A 23965-nucleotide genomic window follows, 5' to 3' on the forward strand; every position below is an offset into this window, starting at 1 on the left:
CAATCAGAGCAGACTGGGGGAGCAGGAGAGGACTCTTTAAAGTAGAGACGCTACATACTGATATACACCTGAACATCAGCAGGAGAGGACTCTTTAAAGTAGAGACTCTACATACTGATATACACCTGAACATCAGCAGGAGAGGACTCTTTAAAGTAGAGACTCTACATACTGATATACACCTGAACATCAGCAGGAGAGGACTCTTTAAAGTAGAGACACTATAAGAACCTGACATTTAGCAGAAATGTCCTCTCCTTGAAACCAGTACCCTCACTAACTAATATCAGCTTTCCTTTGGCTCCAGCCTCTCTGTGCCCTGCCCTCTGCTGACTCTACATATTGCATTCAATAAAAAAATCCTTCTTACATAAGTGAGAAATCATTCACATTAGAGCGGCCTCTGATTCCCTTCCAGACCCTCACAGATGGGGAACTGGGCCCCGCACCAGCATGAAACCTCAATCAAATTACACTGCCTGCCTCCACCCATGATGACGACGAGCTCCTTCGTTTGGTGTGCTTTTAGAGCCATGCCTCAGAGTAAATGAGTTGATTAATTGTTGTATTTCACCCTCACTGAGCACAGTATCAGTCTTTACTCAGCCGATTTTTGCTTCATGCACACGGAGCCACTTTTATAGAAATGAACTGTGCTCCAAGTTCTCTTTATGCATCTTTTCCCCCCGTTGTTTCCCTCTGCAGCATGTGATTGCCATCCAGTGGGAGCAGCAGGGAAGACGTGCAACCAGACGACAGGACAGTGTCCCTGCAAGGACGGGGTGACGGGAATCACCTGCAACCGCTGTGCTAAAGGCTACCAGCAGAGCCGCTCCCCCATCGCCCCCTGCATCAGTAAGGCCCACCTTTACACTCAATGATCTTGGCTACGTAACGGAAGTAGCTCAACCAGCCCTGATTGCTCCGTCAGCACAGAACCAGACAAATAAAAGTTATACATTTGTTTATTTTCCACAGTTTAATACACAAACCACTTCACCAAGGGGTCAACTGAGGTTAATTGATTCGCCTGTAATGATTGGCTACCACAAAGGTTAATGGTTCTGTCTAGATAGCTAGCTAACACGGTGAAATTTCACACACAAACGTTCGCAGTAAATTGAGACACACAATTGGTAAGCTAATTGGTTTAGCTTGATCCTCTAGACTCCAGCCTGCAACCAGTTTACCTTTTGTTTAGCAGTTTATACTCTCACTGGGTATGTTTTACAAAAGTTGATGGTGACACAGCTAATAAGCTACCTCTATGAGCAGGGATTGATTGCAGAAAAACATAAATGGGTGGTGTGTCTCTAAGCTAATTTGGCTAAATCCTACTGTCAAGCTTTAAATCTCTGACCCCATCAGCGATAAACACTTTTATCGACATTATGCTCAACGAACACTTATAGAGTATGATGAGCTAAAGACCTTGCTAACAGCCAGATGTTAAAGTTGTTGGTTTAGCTTGATCGCTAACAGGACGATTGGTTTGTAAGCTAACTAAAAAACAAGTGTCTGTTTTTGATGAGCACTTCATACTCTGCTAGTGGAAGTTAAATAAAGGTTAAAGGCGCCGCTAAATGCTAAACTAGCTAACTCAATTGGACTGTGGCTCGCAAGTACCTCAAAGGTCAACGGTGTCAAGATAGTTAGCTATTGGTGGAGGAAGCTAATGGATCCATTACAGTCAGAGTTGAAGATGCTGGTTTGATCCTAACTTTAGCAAAGCACATTTTTAGTCCAAGTTTTAATACTTTAACTGCAATATTGATATCAAATCCTCAGGAAAGCTCAGGACAGGACCAGAAAAGGGCAGGATATGCTTGTTACGCATGGATTCATCTCCCTTCCTGTGTGATTTCTAAGATATTTTGGACAGATATACAGGATAAACAGACCATTAGTGCTCTCCTAACATGGCCCTGTGTGCCTTCAACATCGCCTCACAATAAATCCCCAGAACGAGTCCGAGGGAACGACGGCTGATGTGTTTATTGGCTGTATCTGCCGCCTGCAGACTCCAGACTCTGGGTAATAAACGCCCGGTAGCGGCTTTAGCTAGGATAGCATCAGGTAGCTGCAATGCACAGATAAGATAACGGTGAGGACATGTACACAAATTGTCCAGTGTGTTTGGAAATTGGACACGGTCTCTGTGGACCTGCTTGGCCTGAATCCACAACGATAACTAAACCTGGAGAAGGATTTGTTTTTCCTTTTGTTACGAATGCGGTGTAAAAGTTGGAGGAAATGGCTTTTTCTGAAGAATATATTTGATTTCTCGTATATTTTTTGGTTTTAATAGCATGATATTAAACTTTTGTGACATCTAACTCCCTGCCAGCTACAACTTTAATAAGACCAGTGGACTTTTGGCTCTCTGCAACTACAATCAGAAGGGAACAAAAGGAAATCTCATGGTCTTTTTACATCAAACCTGCAGGTCAAAATCAGCGGACATCCCATTAAACATATCATCATTTCTCTGGGGTTTTTCACATGGGGGTAAAACTCTGCTCTGGGGAGAATAACCAGGAAATTGAGCTGTGTATATTTCCACATCACCTGTGTTTTATTCAGTTTTAATTCCAATATATTAAATATCTTTCTCTATTTGTCACAGAAATCCCAGTTGCATCCCCGACAGCGTCTTACACCAGCTACGAGGAGCCGTCAGGTGAGCAAAACAACACATTTCACATCAATAAAAGACAGAAAATCTGGATTAAAGCCATGTTTTTAAAGCACCTGCTCAATTTAAGCTACATTGCTCTTTTAGGTATACTTTATTTGGGATATTCTGTTTTATAATCCATGTGCAACGAGTAACTGCCTCGTCAGACATGTAACTTTGCAAGCATTTCTAGCACAAACAGCTGGTAGTCAGATGCGTTACTTACTCGTACCATTACATTATTGCCAAAATACTTCATTACAAGTCAAAGTCCTGATTTCAAAATCTTACTTTAGTATTATCAGCAAAATAAAACAAGCAAAGTAATCATTCTGCACTAAACTGTACTTTAGTGTGTTTGTACTTATCTTTGTGACATTTATAGACAATATTGCATGAAGTTGGATTTTACTCTTGTAGACAAACACAATTCTGATTCTTTTTAGAGATGCGTTTAGTTCAAAGTAACTAAAGCTGTTTCATTCATTTACTTGAGTAAAATTACACCTTCTCTCTTTTAATGTAGAGGAGAAGGAGAATCAAAAAGTAGCACTAAATGGAACGACTCAAAACCTCTGCTGCATGTTTCTCCAACCATCCATCGTCTCACTCCTGCACCAAACACACCTCAGAGCCACTGATGTGAACTCCAGATATTTTGCCAGCTCTCCCTTTACCGCCTGTATTCCCAGCATGCTCGGCAGCCTCCCCAGGGTCTCACACTCTAATCTGATTACATGCTTCATTTGCACCAGTTTGTATTTCAATCATGGCTGGCTGTGCCGACAGTGAAGCCCGGCCCGACCCTTTTGTCCCCGTGCTCTGACAAGAGGCTCCGTGTTGGACTGCTGACATTAGACGGATGTGCTACAGAAATATAGACCTGCAGCTTCAGGGTCATTTTTGGGTCCGTTCAGTAATGGCTAACTAAGTTGTCCAGGAATGAGTCCTAAAACTGGGAAATGAGGCAATATTCTTCTGGTATGCTCATCTGGAAGTTAGTTTTTTGATTTTGTTTTTGATTGCTGGCCTGAAATAAGGTCTGTGATTAACAAAAGCTGAAGGGATTTTTGTTCTACCACGTAAAATACTTCAGTAAATACCCCACTGCTGAATTTAGAAACAGTGGTTGCTAACAAGAGTCTAAATGAGACGACTAAACATCATCACGCCCAACGTTAGCCGCCTTTAGCTTAGCGGTGGTGAGGTGAAGTCATGTGACCGTGCTGTAGTTCCTTTAAAGCCCAACATTAGCCTCCTTTAGCTTAGCGGTGGTGATGTGAAGTCATGTGACCGTGCTGTAGTTCCTTTATAGCCCAACATTAGCCTCCTTTAGCTTAGCGGTGGTGATGTGAAGTCATGTGACCGTGCTGTAGTTCCTTTATAGCCCAACATTAGCCGCCTTTAGCTTAGCGGTGGAGACGTGAAGTCATGTGACCGTGCTGTAGTTCCTTTATAGCCCAACATTAGCCGCCTTTAGCTTAGCGGTGGTGATGTGAAGTCATGTGACCGTGCTGTAGTTCCTTTATAGCCCAACATTAGCCGCCTTTAGCTTAGCGGTGGTGACGTGAAGTCATGTGACCGTGCTGTAGTTCCTTTATAGCCCAACATTAGCCGCCTTTAGCTTAGCGGTGGTGACGTGAAGTCATGTGACCGTGCTGTAGTTCCTTTATAGCCCAACATTAGCCGCCTTTAGCTTAGCGGTGTGAGATCTTATTTCCTGCAATAATCCAAAAGCACATGGTTAAATCCCACTGGCTTTTTGTTGAGGGACTTCTGGGCCAGACCAAAGAAATACATCATTACTAAACCACTTTATTAAGGTTGGCTTTAAATAAAACGTACAGTGGGTAAACCTGTTGCTTTAGATGTTAAGCATGTATTAAACTACAGTAATTGGATTAGTTTAAACTGTGATTCAGGTTTGGTTGAGTCACTTCCGATCATCAATCAGCGCCCGATGCGAGCGGCGCCACTGACTTCATTCAGCTTTCTTCTGGGTTCCACTTCCTACTATAGTGCCTGGCGAGGCTGTGTGAGTTTGGATTCCTGTCAGAAACTCCACACCCTCCAAATTAGCAGCAGTGTGGCCCCCAGGGACCCCGAGGAGACAAACAAAGGGGGTGTTTGTCCTCGCCGCGGGAGATTGGCCCTTAATGAGAGCTGTGGGTTTAATGGCCCACCGCAGCGATCGCGCTGAGGGGCTAATGGGTAACGTCGGAATCAGGATCCCATTATCTGTCCCGCAATTTACTTTGGTGTATGATGGTGCAGAACATAAACAACATAAGACATAATAAAGAAAAGTATTTAGAACAAATATAAATATACAAAATAATCTAAATAAGAGTTAACACAACGAATATATTCTGCAGAGGTGGGAGAAGTACTCAGGTCTTGTACTTGAGTAAAGTAGAAGTACTCAGGTCTTGTACTTAAGTAAAGTAGAAGTACTCAGGTCTTGTACTTGAGTAAAGTAGAAGTACTCAGATCTTGTACTTGAGTAAAAGTAGAAGTACTCAGGTCTTGTTCTTGAGTAAAGTAGAAGTACTCAGATCTTGTAGTTGAGTAAAGTAGAAGTACTCAGGTCTTGTACTTGAGTTAAGTAGAAGTACTCAGATCTTGTACTTAAATAAAAGTAGAAGTACTCAGATCTTGTACTTGAGTAAAAGTAGAAGTACTCAGATCTTGTACTTGAGTAAAAGTAGAAGTACTCAGTAAAAGTAGAAGTACTCAGATCTTGTACTTAAATAAAAGTAGAAGTACTCAGATCTTGTACTTAAATAAAAGTAGAAGTACTCAGATCTTGTACTTAAATAAAAGTAGAAGTACTCAGATCTTGTAGTTGAGTAAAAGTAGAAGTACTCAGATCTTGTAGTTGAGTAAAAGTAGAAGTACTCAGTAAAAGTAGAAGTACTCAGATCTTGTAGTTGAGTAAAAGTAGAAGTACTCAGATCTTGTAGTTGAGTAAAAGTAGAAGTACTCAGTAAAAGTAGAAGTACTCAGGTCTTGTACTTGAGTAAAGTAGAAGTACTCAGATCTTGTTCTTGAGTAAAAGTAGAAGTACTCAGATCTTGTACTTGAGTAAAAGTAGAAGTACTCAGATCTTGTACTTGAGTAAAAGTAGAAGTACTCAGATCTTGTACTTGAGTAAAAGTAGAAGTACTCAGATCTTGTACTTGAGTAAAGTAGAAATACTCAGATCTTGTACTTGAGTAAAGTAGAAGTACTCAGATCTTGTACTTGAGTAAAGTAGAAGTACTCCGATCTTGTACTTGAGTAAAGTAGAAGTACTCAGATCTTGTACTTGAGTAAAGTAGAAGTACTCAGATCTTGTACTTGAGTAAAGTAGAAGTACTCAGGTCTTGTACTTGAGTAAAGTAGAAGTACTCAGGTCTTGTTCTTGAGTAAAGTAGAAGTACCAGAGTGTAGGAATACTCTGTCACAGTAAAAGTATTCTAAATGTTCCTCCAGTGAAAGTAGAAAGTACTCAGATCTTGTACTTGAGTAAAGTAGAAGTACTCAGATCTTGTTCTTGAGTAAAGTAGAAGTACTCAGATCTTGTACTTGAGTAAAGTAGAAGTACTCAGATCTTGTACTTGAGTAAAGTAGAAGTACTCAGATCTTGTACTTGAGTAAAGTAGAAGTACTCCGATCTTGTACTTGAGTAAAGTAGAAGTACTCAGATCTTGTACTTGAGTAAAGTAGAAGTACTCAGATCTTGTTCTTGAGTAAAAGTAGAAGTACTCAGATATTGTACTTGAGTAAAGTAGAAGTACTCAGGTCTTGTACTTGAGTAAAATAGAAGTACTCAGATCTTGTACTTGAGTAAAAGTAGAAGTACTCAGGTCTTGTACTTGAGTAAAGCAGAAGTACTCAGATCTTGTTCTTGAGTAAAGTAGAAGTACCAGAGTGTAGGAGTACTCTGTCACAGTGAAAGTATTCTAAATGTTCCTCCAGTGAAAGTAGAAAGTACTCTCCTCTAAATGTACTTAAAGTAGCGACAGTAAAAGTAGTCATTGTCTGATTGGTCCATTTCAGAATAATATCTCTGATATGTTTTATAATGATTGATCATTAAAGTGTTCTCAGAGCTGGTAAAGGTGCAGCTAGTTTGAATGGCTTTGTATACTGCAGGGTAGCTGCTGGATTTACTGCAGGTGAACTACAGTCTGATTTAAGGGCTGATTATATTTACCATCATTGATCCTAATCTGCCTAGCAACTAAAGGGATTAAATACATGTAGTGGAGTAGAAGTACACCATTTACCTTAAAATACTGAAGTAGCTGTTAATGTTTACAGAAATTGAGCAGCTATCAAAGGGAGGTGTGATAAAGTCCCCCGGGGGCTGGCGGGAGATAAAGACTCCCCCCCCACCCTGCACTTCATTTACATGGAAATCAGGCGCGCTCGATATGGACTCGTCAGATTCATTTACTTTGGGATTTCCTCTCTTCTCACTTCAGCCCGGCATTCCTGCAGAAATGCTTCCCTCCGAACACATACATGAGTCCGATCCTCGTCCCACGTCCTGCTCCTTTTTCCTTTTTTTTTTGGAGAGGAGGAGGAGAGGGGCGTTTTTTTCTTCCTCAATCATTACCCGGGCAACCTCATTCACACGGAGCATAATGGGGAAGAAAGGGGGAGACTGGACAGAGGGCTGGAAGAAATAATGAAGTTTGTCCATATTCAGGCGGACTGAAAGGTCCCCTCTCTCTCTCCACACAGCCCAGCTTTCCCACCCCCTTACCCAGAAAAGGCTTATTGCTTTGGGAGTGTGAGGGGTAGGGAGGGGGGGGGGGGGGGGGGCGACACTCAGAGATGATCTGGTTCCAATTTGTGTCAGTCAGTGGAAAGTGGAGGGAACAATTTCAGTTTGGCCTCTGGTCCCACCACCTCTGATGGTCTGTGACATCGTACGTGTTCATATTCTGGATTACCTGTAAGCCCCGCCCCCTCCGATTCAAACGTGACATGTGTGATATTGGGCTACATAATTAAACGTTGACTGATTAATTGATTAATTGACAGGCATTGATAAAGACCTTTGACAGCCTTATCGTTTTTACAACCCAGTTGAGATTTGTCCGGCAGTGGCTCAGTCAGTAGGGACTGGGACGTGGGGTCCACTGCTCCCAGTATGAGGATGGGTTGAAATGTGAGATTCTAATCTAATTAAACCACGACAGCTTCCACGTCAACGTAGCTCTTTCACCCTTTCAGCATCAGAAACAGGTTCATTGCCGAGTAGGTTCACACTGATGAGGAATCTCTCTCTGTGTATAAGGTGCACACACAAACAGTTAAAGATCAGAAGAGAAAAACCACCAAAGCATTGTATTAAATAAAAACAGAGTATAACATTAAAACAAAGGAGATTAATTACATGACATATAGATGTGAAAAACAACTCCGTACAGTATGACTGAATATGTGCAGCATTGTTATGAAAAGCTGTGCAGATATTAAGACGTTGCTTGGGTACAAATATAGATTTATTCTGTTAGTCTACTTTTCTTAAATTAATGTTAAACGATCAATGAACTTTTACATAATTAAGCATAACTGTGATCCTTCATATATATATAAAACAATATTTGAACCCCCGCTGTTTTCAGCCTTCAACGGTGAAAAAGACGCCAAAATCATATAAGAATAAACAGATAGTTAGCTTAAAGTAAAAACATCGCTGAGTCCATTTATTTCCATGATCCAAAATACAATTAACAGTTTGCTCTTGATTCGTTTCCTTTAGCCTTTCCTTATGTTCTACTCCCACCACTGTCCCCAATATATACCATTACACCAGTTGCCCCAACATGAAACTAATTTAACTCCCTAATAATAAAAATAAATAATAATAACAATAATAAATAAATAATAATACAAATAAATCATAATTACAATAAATAATAACAATAAAAACAACAATAATAATAAATAATAATAATAACAATAATAAATAAATAATAATACAAATAAATCATAATTACAATAAATAATAACAATAAAAACAACAATAATAATAAATAATAATAATAACAATAATAAATAAATAATAAATAATAACAATAAAAACAACAATAATACAAATAAATAATAATAACAAATAATAAATAATAATTATAATAAATAATAATAATAATTATTATTAATATAGTAATAATAATAAATAATAATAACAATCATAAATAAATAATAATACAAATAATAAATAATAATAAAAATTATAAATAATAAATAATAATAATAATAATAATAATAATAATAATAATAATAATAATAATAATAATAATAATAATAATAATAATAACAACAACAACATCTGTGAGCTTCTCCTCTGGGGGAAGACAGGATATTTAGCCTCGGCCCGCATTCCAGGATTCACTCTCCCGCCCTTTTGAGGGTCAGACGCGTCTAAAAAGGTCCTTGCTAATTTCCCCCCCCGCGACCTCCCTTTGTGCCGTCTGACCTCTGTAGGTCACACACTGCGTGCCGGGACCCTGACGAGAGGGGAAAGGATGGAAGGAGGGTATAGTCGTAAGAGTGTGTTCACAGACACAGGAGGATCTGTGTAAGCTATCCCCCGTCACACACAGTGGCAACTCGGAGACCCTGAGGGGTTACATAGTGTGACGCAACGGTCATCCAGCTGGGGGCTGGGAGGATGCTGACACTTTTTCCTCTTTTTGGGAATGTTTTATGATCCAGGGACCGTGATTATACCAAGAAATGTCTATCGTCAATCCGAGTGAGGGGACAGAGTTGAAAGGAAAACACACATTTAAAATAATGTATTCAAAACCATTTGATCAGGAATCAAACTCTGACGGAAACACGACTGGAAAATTGGTCAGAAAACGAGAATCCATTAACACTTACTGATGATCAAAACGCCTTCAATTTTGGGAAAACCCCAGGAAGTAAAACATGCAGAAGGTGGGAACTGTAAAATAGATCAAATTACAGAAGGTGAAATCTTTCTGAAACAGGTACCGGATGAGTTGTTGGTCAAGTTGGAGACTTGATGAACTAAGATTAAGAACTAAAACCAAACACAAGATGAGCTTAATATCCTCTGAAATCTGAGGCAGAACAAGTAATGAATGATTTGAGGTGCTATCTAACTTCCTCTCCTCTCTCCTCTTCTCTCCAGATTGTGACTCCCACTGTAAAGCGTCCAAGGGGAAGATGAAGATCACCATGAAGAAGTACTGTAAAAAAGACTACGGTGAGTGAGTCAGACGTCAGAGAGGTCAGATGTCTCAATTAATCCCCGTCCGAGTTACAGGCCAATCCCCTCCCTGATGGCTCACTTACACAGCCGTATGTGCTCTAAGGTCTGAGGACATAACTTATGGGCTACCAAACACACAAAGCAGACAAATCCCATCGCTGAAAGCTGAGAATTTATCTGCACATGAGCTGAGCTTTTTAATTGAGGGTCTATCTTTAGATGACAGTGACATCAACCTTCATTTGAAACCCTTGGAAAGAGAGCAGACATGCAGATTTCCTCCTAAAAATATTCCTTTAACTGAGCACAGAGTGGAAGATTACGGCATAGTCACAACTCCTTTTGTATTCACTTCTATCCATAAAACCGAGGGGCAAAGCAAATCTTTATTTTGCATGTGTTTATCTTCTATACTTCTAACCATTGCACGTGTCTATTCTCCCCAAAAAGGATGTATTGTACCCCTATACATTGTGTTTTTATTGGGATAATTAAGCAGTCTGTAATGGTTTGCTACCACAAATGACAGAACAGCCGGTATCGTTCCTTCCCGTGAGGTCAGAGCAGCCGTGTACGACTTGAGACAACTCAACACCGTCGAGTTTCACAATACGGGAGTGAACCTTGAGAAGCATCCAAATGGAGACACAGCTCAGGTAGTTGAAGGCACACTGATAGCTTTCTGGGTCAGATGTATGTGGGAAAGCTCATGAAAACCACAAACTAACTTTCCATCCACTGTACCCAATTACATATTTTGGACAAACAGCTTGTGCTCCTACTCCTCCGCGCCCTGCCCCTCTTCTTCTATGGTCAGTCATAAAAGAGTCAGCCCTTTTATAGACCCTGCAGAAGAGGAACAGAGTAAACTGGATACGCTGGGTTCTCCTCAGCCAGAGGCATTTGGCTTTTTACAGCGAATCCCAAGCTGATTCAAGAAGCCAAAACACACAGCAATCACATGACGTTGTCAACGAGTCAGAGCTGAAATACATCTAACAAAGCAGTGCCAGGTAAACAAACATCATATCGCTGGGTCAGAAATGATGTATTAAAAAGAATAGAGCCAAAACAGCTGTGTGCCACAAATCAGCTTAGAACAAAAATAGGGTTTAATGATTTATGAAACTCAAGCTCGTACAAAAAACAACAAAAGCGAAGAAGAGTATCAAACCTGTGATTCAAACACAGGAGTACTTTTTTTATTCAATATCCCACTGTGTAGCTCCACTTTCACCCACATGACAAACGATCCACCGCGCTCTTTGGATTTTACGCACCATTAATCGTCTCTATATAATGCTTTATCTGCAGCTGGGGGATCCACAGAGACACAGAGGAACCTTTGAAGCAGATCCCAAGTTCAACAGGATATAATCTCCTGTAGTAAACCATTACAAACAAGAGTTCTGCTCGAACACTCCCAGCTTCCCTGATGTGGAGACCAACTTGTCTCTCGTTCAAAATCCTCATTAGACTTTAAACAGCATCCAGCTGAACCTCAGCCAAGTGTGTTTCATTCCCTCTTGAATAGGAGTTGAGTAGACAATAATTCAGGCCATTTGTTGCATTTTGCCGGGAAGCCAAACGCCCGCCATTTTTCATATTTCTACGATTTAAATCTTAATCATCGTCCATAAATCAGTCGGGCTGATTCGGGCGGTTCATGCTGCTTTCTCCTCTGAAGTTCCTGGAAGCAGATGATTTCTGAGGCAGTATGGCCGACATCATCGCTTAGCAAGCTCCCCTCCGCCTCCGCCTCCGTCCGATTCATTCCTCAGACCTGTCGCCTTTCTGTTCGGCTCCCTCCTCTGTTCCCTTAGGACCACAACCCCAAACTGCACTTAGGATTCGATCAGGTGTTGTCTTAACCCTCTGAGACCCACATTAGGACATTTCCGTTTTTGTATATTTTAGTTTTTTGCCTTATTTTTTACAGTATGATCAAGTTTTACACATCCCAAAAATCAGCACAACCTCAGGTAATGTTATCTGTCAGCTCATCAAAGACTTCTAGGCACTATAATAGGGAATATTTGCCCATTAAACAAAATATATCTAAAAACGCACCTTGAATTCTTGGGATTGACTCCCAATATCACATCGTCTTCAGAGCGTCATAACCCCTCAGCAGTTTGAGCTAGAGACATGCCGGTGTTTTCCTCTTAAACTACAGAAACAGAGCTAAACTACGATATCAAGGCTATCATTGTGAGCCGTTTACTTGCATTAGTAAAACGGATGCATAACATTTGAAAAGATGGGGATAGTGTCACCTTTTTCCTGGCGCTTGCTTATCTGTATCTCTATATTCTCATCCAACATCTTTGTTGTCTGATTGGATGCCTTCACAGCCAATCGGAGTGTCCGATTCAGCATCTGCATTCTCCACGGAGAAATGTTTGCTGTGAGACACAACCCTCCCATGAATACCCCATTCTGGTTCAACGAATGGCAGGTGCCCCTGTGTGTGACTGTGGACAGGAACTGCATGATCTACATCGAGTTTAGACATAACAAAGAATCGGCCCAGCTCATGAACAGAAGTTAGAAGCTTCTAAAGAAATGCATGACGGTTTTATAATCTACTACGACATCATTTCTGAATTATCGGCATGAAATCCGCCAACACTTGGCTAGTGGTTCCTGTCTGTGTAATGCGCACTACACTCCTGCTCAATTAAACATCGTCATGGATGGGATGTGCCGTAACAGCGATGCAGTGCAATGCAATTCATGGTAAACATCTGCGTTGGGATCACTGGACGAACGGGAGTTCAGGTTCCCATCGTCCACTCTCAACCCTGGATAAAATGAGTCGGTTCTTTCCTGGCCCATTCTACGTTTCATCAAGATAAGCTAAGAAGGACTTTATTAATCCCACACTGGGAACAACTGTTGTTGCTGCAGCATAAAACCAAACCAGGCATAGCACGTCATTAGAAATGAACAATTCTGAAATATTAACAAACTGGAACAAGAGAAAATATATATACAGTTCACTATGAAGATAGAGAATCTATAGACTGTCTGACAAGCAAACAATACTGAAGTTGTATTATATCCATAAGAGTACAATGAATGGGATATTCAATGAGAGATAAATGGGAGATGTACCACATAGAGCCTGCAACAGAACCAGGAAACTGAAACTCATCCACCTTGGCCGAGGTAAATATACAATTACAAGATATTGTAACAAATCCAATTGAGAGCGAGGACCTCGTCCCGTGGTCTCTCTGCCCCGTGATTCAGACTGGGTTCTTTATTCGCCCGATATTTCATCACATTTCCTCAGAAAAGCAGCCAGCACTTTTTGTTGTAAACCTGCCCAACAAAAGAACAAAAGACGTAACCTCCCTGGCGCAGGTTAATATGAAGTATAGTTGTATATCCAAATGAAAACGCAGAGGTTAGGTCACGGCTAAACATATTAAAGAAAAATGGAATTGGTTCTTTCTTCCCCCCGGCAAAAATACTGCCAAATAACTGAACCCAAAACCTCCTCGGATATCAGATGTCCTGGTACCACTACAATCAGACTGCCCTTATAAAGGGTTTAGTTTGTAATTCATTTATTAATCAGGTTGTGAACACTTTATAAATCATTAATAAGCTTTTATAAGACGAGAGATAAACAGGGCCACTGTGACCGGCTGCTTGCCAAATAGTGAGCCCACATTTACCTGTGCTGCTAAGCCTTATATCGGCTACTTAGCTTACTTCGTCTTCTTCATCGTGGGGGGGAGAATCAACTCAGAGAACAACAGATACCAAGGATGCTGGCTGATGAAGATGAGGGAGTAAGCTAGGTAGCCAATATAAGGCTTAGTGATCTTGCCAAATAGTGAGCCTGTGTTGATGGATGGAATCTATGTTAGAACTGGTTTATAAACGGGTCTTAATGGTTAATAAAGTGTTCACAACCTAATAATTAAGCAGATTATAAACCCTATGCATCCTTTATAAGGGTATTGGTACAGATCCTCAGTGTTTAGGACAGATATTCCTGCTCCGATATGTTGACGTTCTCTTCATTAAAACCAAGCAGAGTTTCTGTAGACCCGCTCAAAGACAAACAAACATCATTGCTTTGCGTGCGTTTCCTCCGCCTCGTCCTAATTCATTTCTCAGGCCTGTCGCCTTCGCCTTTGTGGGGTTTTTTCTTCTCTGTTCTCCGGGGACCACCACCCCCCCCCCGCCCCCCGCCCCATGTGTGAGAAGTGCTGCAGGGTCACGGGAAGAGGCCCTCTGTTTAAACACTGCCGGCACCGTGCATTCCTCGGGGTGCAAACAGGTGGTGAGTTAGGCAGACGGTGACGGATTGCCCCCCAGGAGAGAGAGAGAAATATGTTTTGTTTATTCAATTTTTGTTTTTCATCACCAGCGTAGCTACGGAGACGGAGGACACAAAGGGATTATACCCTCGCCTGACACCCTCCTCCGCACACACACCGGGAGCACAATGAATCAAAGCGCCTCGTGTTTACAGACGCTCCGGGACAGCGCTCAAAGGCAGGGTCCCCCCCCCCCCCACCACCACTACCAGACTTCTTTAGGCTCACCCAAGGGTAACAGGTCCCTGATCATTCACTCACTGATAACCAGAGGGGACGGGGACGGGGGGGACGGGGCTCAGCGGTAATTAAGCGAGCTCTAATTTCATTAGCCTCGCTTGTTGGTGGCAGGCGGTGTCAAGCTGCAGCACACAACCCCAGAAGAGATGAGCCCAGCTGGAGGTTTGGCTGGCGGAGAGACTCGGTTGGCAGCCATTGTGTGACGAGGGATCATCTCCTCTCTCTCCCGCTGTCTCACCAAACACCCACAGCGTTTAGTAACAGATCGTTTGACCCGGCGCTCTCTCCGCTGTCCATTTAGCTCAGAAGGTGTGTGTGTTTAAATACACGGCGCAGACCAACACACACTTCAGGAAGAAGGAATAAGAGACCGAGTTTGGACAGGGGAGTTCTGGTGGATCAGAGCAAGTCAAAACACTTGTATTGTTTGATCAGTTTGTATGAAAAGTGGAGTCTGTAACCCGCTGTTTTCCATCTCTGTGCTTAGCTAATTGACGGCTGCTACACTTGTACCGTAAATAGATGAGAGTGGCATCAAATTTGACATCTATCTCAAAAAGATAAGAGAGCAAACCGGCATATTCACTCAAAAGAAATGTCCTGTAACGGAGGAAAGGTTCAAGTGCACGAAAAAAAAAGCATTTGCCTCCCATTCACTTCCATTCTTTGCAAACGTAGTGGTCATTAGCATCTTCATGTCTCAGGGAGTTTGACCTTGGTAGACTTTAAGGCAAATATTTTCCTGCAATTGCAAGTGTGTCTGTGCCTTCATCCCTTCCCTCACTGTCTCACCACACACTGTTTAGAGAGAGGCCGTTTGACCCGGCGATCTCTCCGCTGCATGTTTAGCTCAAACCAAAAGGCAGAAGGTGTGTGGCTCTGTGTGTGTTTAAATACACAGACTGAGAACATACTTGAGAAAGAAAAAAAGAGACGGGAGTTTGGACGCTGTAAGCGAGGCTCCTCGAGTCCGGAGCGCTATCTCCGGGCGGATTCTCACGCTGCGGAGTTGGACGGGGCTCTGGGAGCAGAACCCGGGATAGCTCATGAGGTCGGAAACACATCCCGATTCTCCTGGAACTTTTTCTGTAGCTGGGAAGACAAATAGTGGCCCCTCCCCCCCCCCTCCTCACACACCCTTTATGTGTCTGGATGAAGGAGAGGGCTGCAGTGAATGGCAGGGCTGTGAGAGCCCGCTCTACTCAGACCAACAAACCTTCTTTCTTCTGAAATTGTGTGCAATTTGCTCACACCGTGCATCCACACACAAACCCCTCCGGGTCTCTTCAGTGTTGGCGGGCCGTGATGGACACTGAAAGTGATCATGCTCAGCAAGAGAGGCAAAGGAGAGGATAGCTTACTATAGATGTATGAATAAAATAAGAAGGAAATGCATAGTTTTACAACTCGCAACCGGGCCCCACACCTTATGGGTCACTGGGTTTACTGGGTGAGGGTTATGGTTTGTGACAAAAACCAGAGGAACTGCTTAAAAATGTGCATATTTGAGATGTGTGTTGCTGTAAGGAGATAAATATCTTACTTAGCACACAACCTGACAAGTAAGACCTCTGAGGTACGGGCAGATTTCACTGCATCCACACGAAGGGAAAGATGACTAACCGGACACCTTGCAATATCTTGATATAAAATTAGGCAAAAAGGCAAGGTCAAGTAAGGAGTAAGGATTGCTTCAAATGATTAGAAACCGTAGTTAATGCACTGGTGTGTGAATAAAGGTTTTGATTTATGTACAAAGGAAGTATTTTCTCATGAGGAAATCAGAGAAAGAAAGAGAAAAAGCCTCTTTGTGTTTAAAACCAGGACTAACCACAATGACATCACTATGGAACACTCACGCTCCTATTGGCTAGCGCTCCGACACATTGTACTTAGTAGGCAAAAGGGGCGGGACATCTCTAAGCGGTCGACCAATCACAACAGAGCTGAGCGCACAGAGCAGACTGGGCTCTGGTTTCCGACAGAGGGTGAAACGTACACAAAAGGCACAAAACACAATTACCTGCCACCTGAGAATAGGGCCTCTGTAAGTGAAGCAAAGTTATCTCCTCTTCTGTAATTGAGCTCCAATCCAATGTTACGCTTGTTTTTCATTGGCCAACGCTACACTCTTACACAGCCTTTCATTAAACATCGATCCGGTTGCTTTTCTGGAAAACTACGGGGGAGAAAAGGGACAAACAAACCCACTAAAACAGTTACATAAATAAACGTAGACACATCAAAGAGACTGCATGCCAACTGAGTCCGACCTATAAGCTCATCCGATCTTCTCCAGATTCCATTATTTCTCACAATCGTAAGTGAACCCCCTCCTCGTTCACACTTAATGGCACATTCCTAGCACTTCACTTGAAGCGCAGATTAGCTCCATCTCCGTTGAGCTGTTTGCGATCACAGCGATGAAGTAATGGCTGCTTCGTCTGCGGGGGGTGGGGAGCTGCTGCAAAAGGGAGCTTTACTCATTTCCTGCTATGGAAATATCTGGGACAAGTGGTGCAGTCCAATAGTTACCAGGTTTAGCCTGAGGTTGTCAATGTTCTGAGTCCCCTTTATCACCTTATAGAGCGATTGGAAAGCTTCAGAAGTTGTATATTGTAAGCAGATGTGCCGTTCGTCTATAAAAGAATATACTTTGGTCGTTTATGTTTCCAACAAAGAAGCCAATATCCACCTCAAACTGTGACTTGAAAGTATGCTGTCAGATGTTCTCCCTTTGTGTGCTATGGCAACTGTGGCTGTAATAGGGAGCATGTTCAGGAGGACAACAACAAAGGGTCATAGGTTAGAGATGAGGGGAGGCAGCCGGGAATATCTGGGTCCTATTTGTCTTTTATTAGACCTTTTATACCACCTCCTGTAAATGTGTTGCCAGTGGTTCCTAAACCTCTTTATTGTGATGTTCTCCTCAGCTAGGATTTACAATATATCCTATATACCAAAGGTTGGATCGGGTCTTTGTTCTGGTCTTCTAGAACTTCTTCCTACAAGTTTTGCGTTCGTTTTTTTGCTGATGATCATGTGGTTTCTGTACACAAACGAAAGCTATATTTTTTCCCCCTGACCGCTGCTCTGTGACGTAATCACTTCATTGTTTCCTCCTGCAGATATAATATGTATATCGGAGGCTGCTGGTTCAGATAAAGTGGAAGAAGGCTCAAGTCATCTGTGTTTAAGTCAAAGTGGAGTTGGAAGTCTTTTTTATTTTCATCTGATCTGTGTCTGGCTTTAGTCTAAGTCATGTGTAATCAGAGATCCTTAATTTACAGCGTTGCAAAAGGCAGAGGTTAGAGCGGATTAAAGGCCAAAGTAAAAAGAGACCCCTCAACGCCTCTGCTTTATATAAAAGTGCATATAGATTTGAATATAGATAAAAAGATTTAGATTTGACTCGTTTTATGTGTCAATTTTTGCTTGGTTTGCAATCGAACTCCTGCCAGTACCTCAGCAATTTTGATTCTTGACCATTGCTAAGTTAAGTGCAGTATTTAGATCAAAGCTCTGATTCATTATGTGGATGTTTAAACCCAGCTGTACGTACAGTATACTCAGGGGTACAGGGGGAACAAGTATCCCTGCGTAGGTATCACTCATTTATGCTGCAAACCACTTGGTATTGTGGTTGATTTAACCCTAGCTCTCTCATCTCTTCCACCAGCTGTCCAGGTTCACGTCCTCAAAGGAGACAAGGCGGGCGAGTGGTGGAAGTTCACCGTCAACATCATATCCGTCTACAAGCAAGGTGAGCATCGCATCCGCCGCGGGGATCAGCTGCTGTGGGTGCGCGCCAAGGACGTGGCCTGCAAATGCCCCAAGATCAAGCCCGGGAGGAAGTACCTGCTCCTGGGCACGGACGACGACTCCCCCGGGCAGAGCGGCGTTGTGGCCGACAAGGGGAGCCTGCTGATCCCGTGGAAGGACCTGTGGGGCCGCCGGCTGAGGAAGTTCCAACAGCGCGACAAGAGGGGGAAGTGCTAAAAGTTGCTCAAGAGGAAGGAGAGAATGGTGGAGGCGAAACAACTTCTCCACTGGGACGAGTAGAGAGCTGCAGGAATGAGTCCTAAAACCCGGATGACAGTTAGCATTTTACCACATCCGGTTCCCTGGTCTGGAAGTCAATGGTTTTCTGATTGTGTTTTTGGTTTTTAGCCTGAAATAAGATCTGTGGTTAACACAAGCTGAAGAGATTTTTAATCTACGACATCAAATAAATCAGTGCTGACATTAGACGACGTGCTACAGAATATAGACCTGCAGCTTTAGGACCATTTTTGGGTCCGTTCAGTAATGGCTAACTAAGTTGTCCAGGAATGAGTCCTAAAACTGGGAAATGAGGCAATATTTTTCTGGTATGCTCATCTGGAAGTTAGTTTTTTTGATTTTGTTTTTGATTGCTGGCCTGAAATAAGGTCTGTGATTAACAAAAGCTGAAGGGATTTTTGTTCTACCACGTAAAATACTTCAGTCAATACCCCACTGCTGAATTTAGAAACAGCGGTTGCTAACAAGAGTCTAAATGAGACGACTAAACTTCATCACGCCCAACATTAGACCTGAAGTCATGTGACCGTGCTGTAGTTCCTTTATAGCCCAACATTAGCCTCCTTTAGCTTAGCGGTGGAGACCTGAAGTCATGTGACCGTGCTGTAGTTCCTTTATAGCCCAACATTAGCCGCCTTTAGCTTAGCGGTGGAGACCTGAAGTCATGTGACCGTGCTGTAGTTAGCCTTTTACTTCATCAGAGAGTGGTGTTAATATGTGGAGATTATCCTGCTGAACAAAACGTTTAAGTATCGTAAACATTTGTTTGACACAGATCTTATTTTCTGCAATTGTCCAAAATCCAATTGGCTTTTTGTCCAGGGAGCCCCTGCAATGCTAACTTCCGGTTCAGCCTTCAGAAATACATCATCACTGCACCACCCTATTCAAGCAAGAGGACAGGATGGAGGAAAAACTGGAAGAATTAAAAGATGAAAGACAGGTTCGAGAGGCGGAGGAAAGACTGAGTGCTGCTGCTCTGAGTTGGAGCGAAGAGATAAGTGTTTTGTTTTTTAGGAACTTTTTGTGAAGGAGCTCATGCTACAGTTTCTGTTTGTCTTTCAAGGTTTGTTTTGTTGTGTAATTGCAGAGTTTGCACCTACAGATATGTCACACCCTGACTATTTTACCCATGATGCCATTGTCTTTTAAAGTTTCAGTTGTTTTTCAGGAGCAATTGCATCTACTGTTTCACCCTTTAGTATTTTAAGAGGATCTATTTCCAGTGTGCTGTTTAAAGCATTATCGAGTTAAATGAAGAGGCATGAGGGACTCCACTCATGAATGATGAGATCCCCCACTTTTCAAACAGATGAAAGTGAAAACAATGTAAAAGTATTCCTTTGGAAACGTAAGATGTGCCAACTCGCTCGAGAGCTACTTGCCTATATGTGATCGTTACCTCAGTGAAACTAAAATGCCATAATGCTCCTCTGTTTTATTCTGTATGGTGATAGCATTTCACATTACAGTTTAAGCTCTGCGCTTTTTCGATATATCAACAGTATGTTGTGGTTGTGACCTCTGCAATGTAAAGTAACCATATGTGCATACATAGACATTATTTTAGTAGATGATCAGCTAGATGTAGGGTAGACGTGTCAACCATGCACTTATTTTTACTCGTCAAAGTTTTAGAACATATGAGATATGTTCACGTTTTAAGAGTGCCATCCAAAAAGTTAACAAATCCCATATGATGCAAAACACTGACGGGTGTTTCTGACTGACGGTAACAACCCTGTTCAGATTTGTCCTGCCAAGATGTTCTCACTCGTCAAATATGGTAGCTTGAACATGTTGCCCTTGGTAGACATCATTTTGAACATGCATGTTTGTCCAAAGGTTATGTACATTATTTAAGTTGCATCCGCCACTCGAGTCATGTACGCAACTCAAATGATGAACCTAAGCAATGTACAATTAGGTAGTTGCATCCAAGTTGTGAACGTAACTTAAGTTAAGTACGTTACCATTTATTCAGGTTTAGGTAACAGAACGACTTGGTTAGGTTTCTAAAAAGATGCTCTGGTTTGAAAGAGGTCTTCTTTGTTTACAGTAGGTAAGTTATTCATAGACTTGAGTACATTACGCTGGTTAACGTTCATAAGTACTTTTAAATAACGTTGACTGTTGGAGATGAGCTGAACCTCTTTAAGTTGTGCAAGTTAAGTACTTTAAGTAAAGTAAACTTACATCATTTAAGTAGAATACGTCAATGTTGAGTTTTGGGGTTTAATGTCGCTCAAGTTGTACGTAGGTTTAGTTTGTGACGTACAACTGAAGTACGAAAGTTAAAATACACAAGTGTGGACTTTTGTAGTCAAAGGAAACAAACAGCAGTCCCTTAAGTGAAAGCTATGTACATAACTAAAGTTAGGGATCTGAGTTCTGCACGTTAACATTAGAATAAGACGTTTACTTTTCGTTTCTTCCGGAAACAAACTGCAGCGTTTCGGTTCAAAATCCATTTGAGTTTTTACCCATTCATCCATTCCTGACCGTCTCTTTAGACAGACGTTAAAATACAACACTTGGCTGACCTTTTACCAGCGTGGGTTAACGTTCAAAGCTTACGGCCAGTAACCCAACTACTGCATTTGACGAGTGAGAACGCCTTGAAACTACACAGAAGAAATGAAGTCATTCTCAATTAAAGGACTAAATAGGGTTGGATGTCCCAAATATTTGCAAGTGAGAATGATAAAGAGAATCTTCTCACTCATATATCAACCAATCCTCAAACCACTGCCATAATGCATGCTCTCCAGTTACTGTGGCGGCCTGATAGCTAACGATGATTGTGAATTATGTACACATTTAAGTTGTATACAGTGCTCAGTGTTGTGGGAAAATAACCTGTGGAGTGATAAGTAAAATATCACAGATGTTTATTGTACGCTGTGTCAGATGTTCCTCAAGAGGACCGGACATTATCAAGACTTGGTACTCGACGAAAAGGCATGAGTGATTGTCTACGTGTTATATAGCTGTATAGTATTACTTTTCTATTTTTGTTAAACATTAACTAGATCTATCTCTATGTGAACTTAACCAGAGTTTTTTCTCCTAAAGAATAGAGGCTTAATAAACGACGGAGGGATAAATGAATGTCAGAGCGTGAGCGACCCAGAGGAACACACGCTTCCACTATGACCACTCACACACACACACACACACACACACACAAATACATCCGTGCATCATACTGTATGTATTTGAAAACTACAACACATCTGTACCGGAGTGACGCTCCCAGACGCCCGCTCTCCGTGACTCTATCTGATAATGATCTGTTTGTACATCGGCTTGTAAATGTTGTTTAGCGCTGTCCGTTGCAAATGGTTGTGTACTGTCTTGTAATACTAATATATTATGTTTATCACAAATGAATATATTTAATGACACATGAAACGAAATGTGGCTTTTGTGGTTTTTATATTTTACTTTTTCTTTTGCATTGAATTGTAGATGGCTGTAATGAGAAGTATTGATAAGTGTTTGGCTTTTGAACAGCCGCATAGAACTGAACATTAATTCATCTGAAATAAAGCTGTGTTAAAAAAACAAGCGGAGGACCATCCCGGCTCAAGTGTCTCCTTCTCCTTCTCCTTCTCCTTCTCCTTCTCCCTCTCCTTCTCCTTCTCCCTCTCCTTCTCCTTCTCCCTCTCATTACCCTTCTCCTTACCCTTCTCCTTCTCCTTCTCCTTCTCTTTACCCTTCTCTTTACCCTTCTCCTTCTCCTTCTCCTTCTCCTTCCCCTTCTCCTTCCCCTTCTCTTTACCCTTCTCTTTACCCTTCTCTTTACCCTTCTCTTTACCCTTCTCCTTACCCTTCTCCTTCTCCTTCTCCTTCTCCTTCTCCTTCTCCTTCTCCTTCTCCTTCTCCTTCTCCTTCTCCTTCCCCTTCTCCTTCCCCTTCTCCTTCTCCTTCTCCTTCCCCTTCTCCTTCTCCTTCTCCTTCTCCTTACCCTTCTCCTTCTCCTCCTCTGAAGGCACCGGTACAGTTCAGTATGGCTTCTTTCTGATTTACATTTGGTTGTAGACGCGTACTTTCCTTCAGTTCTACACATAATTATTTATTACTCAAATGAAACATTGCCGACAGCAGAGCCCACAAATACTCACATACTGCAGGACGGTCACAAAGTACAGTGTATTTATTCAGTGAATAAAAAGGGAATGAATAGAATATCTGGGTTCTGTTCTCACACAGTATGTAGAGGTCAGAGGTCAGAGGGATAAACCTCATTACCATGGGCGTCCCTTTGTTAGAAAAAGTGTTGGGAAACTTTTTGAGATACTCTTACAATACTTTTGACAACTAGTTCAGAAAGTATGCTACGCCGCTGCAAAGCTATTCTCTCCTCAATTAATACCAATGTTAAACTTGTGACACTTGGGTTACCCAGAAAGTTCTCTTGTGCACGCTATTCCAGAACATGTTTAACTAATTATCCAGATGCAAAGTGGTGGGGCCATTTCCAAAAGGGGTGGAGACGTGTCATCAGCTTCCCCAGAATAAATTACACCTATGGTCATTACCACCGCGTTTCAAATACACGCTAATACCATAGCTGAGTAACAAGGCAAAAAGAAAAGGGCAAAACTGTTGATTTTGCAAAGAAAATGTGTTATTTTAAAATGATGATCCCAAAAATTCACGAGGCTGAAGAAACCATTTATATTGAATTGAATTACTGAAAATGTGTAGACTTTTTACAATGTCGTTTAAAGCAATATGCATAAAACAGTAACGTCAAAAGTAAGTGATGTGGTTTTGGGGTTGGATCCCTTTACCTTCTGTTCTCATCTTGATGTTGATATTCACTTTTCCATCTTTGGGAAATATGTGAACTCTCTAACGGAGTTATGAGTGTGAGGTAAAAAAATATAAAGACAAAAGGGTACCACTTCACAATCAGACTGCCCTTATAAAGGGTTTAGTTTGTAATTCATTTATTAATTAGGTTGTGAACACTTTATAAATCCTTAATTAACTTTTATAAGACAAGAGATAAACAGGGCCACTGTGACCGGCTGCTTGCCAAATAGTGAGCCCACATTTACCTGTACTGCTAAGCCTTGTATCGGCTACCTAGCTTACTTCCTGTTCCTTATCAGCCAGCATCCTTGGTATCTGTTGTTCACTGTTGTCCACACACAAACCTTGAATGCTGGCTGATGAAGAAGAGGGAGTAAGCTGGGTAGCCAATATAAGGCTTAGTCATCTTGCCAAATAGTGAGCCTGTGTTGATGTATGGGAACTATGTTAACTGGTTTATAACTGGGTCTTAATGGTTAATAAAGTGTTTACAACCTAATAATTAACCTGATTATAAAACCTTTATGAATCCTTCATAAGGGCAGTCTTATTGTAAAGTGGTACCGACAAAAGTTAAGCAAGTAA

At 41.7% G+C, this 23965-nt stretch overlaps 1 protein-coding gene across 1 annotated transcript in view; it reads left to right on the top strand.

Moving 5' to 3' along the window:
• ntn1b (netrin 1b) overlaps positions 1-22108 on the top strand; it is a 57181-nt gene extending 35073 nt beyond the window's left edge. The window contains exons 4-7 of the mRNA XM_063902905.1: positions 706-855; positions 2627-2680; positions 9837-9911; positions 18174-22108. Of these exons, the coding sequence (XP_063758975.1) occupies positions 706-855; positions 2627-2680; positions 9837-9911; positions 18174-18493 (599 nt within the window). The 3' untranslated portion in view covers positions 18494-22108. The remainder of the gene's footprint in view (positions 1-705; positions 856-2626; positions 2681-9836; positions 9912-18173) is intronic.
• The last annotated feature ends 1857 nt before the right edge of the window (positions 22109-23965 follow it).

The sequence above is a fragment of the Eleginops maclovinus genome, chromosome 16 (assembly GCF_036324505.1).
Source record: "Eleginops maclovinus isolate JMC-PN-2008 ecotype Puerto Natales chromosome 16, JC_Emac_rtc_rv5, whole genome shotgun sequence".
Lineage (NCBI taxonomy): Eukaryota > Metazoa > Chordata > Actinopteri > Perciformes > Eleginopidae > Eleginops > Eleginops maclovinus.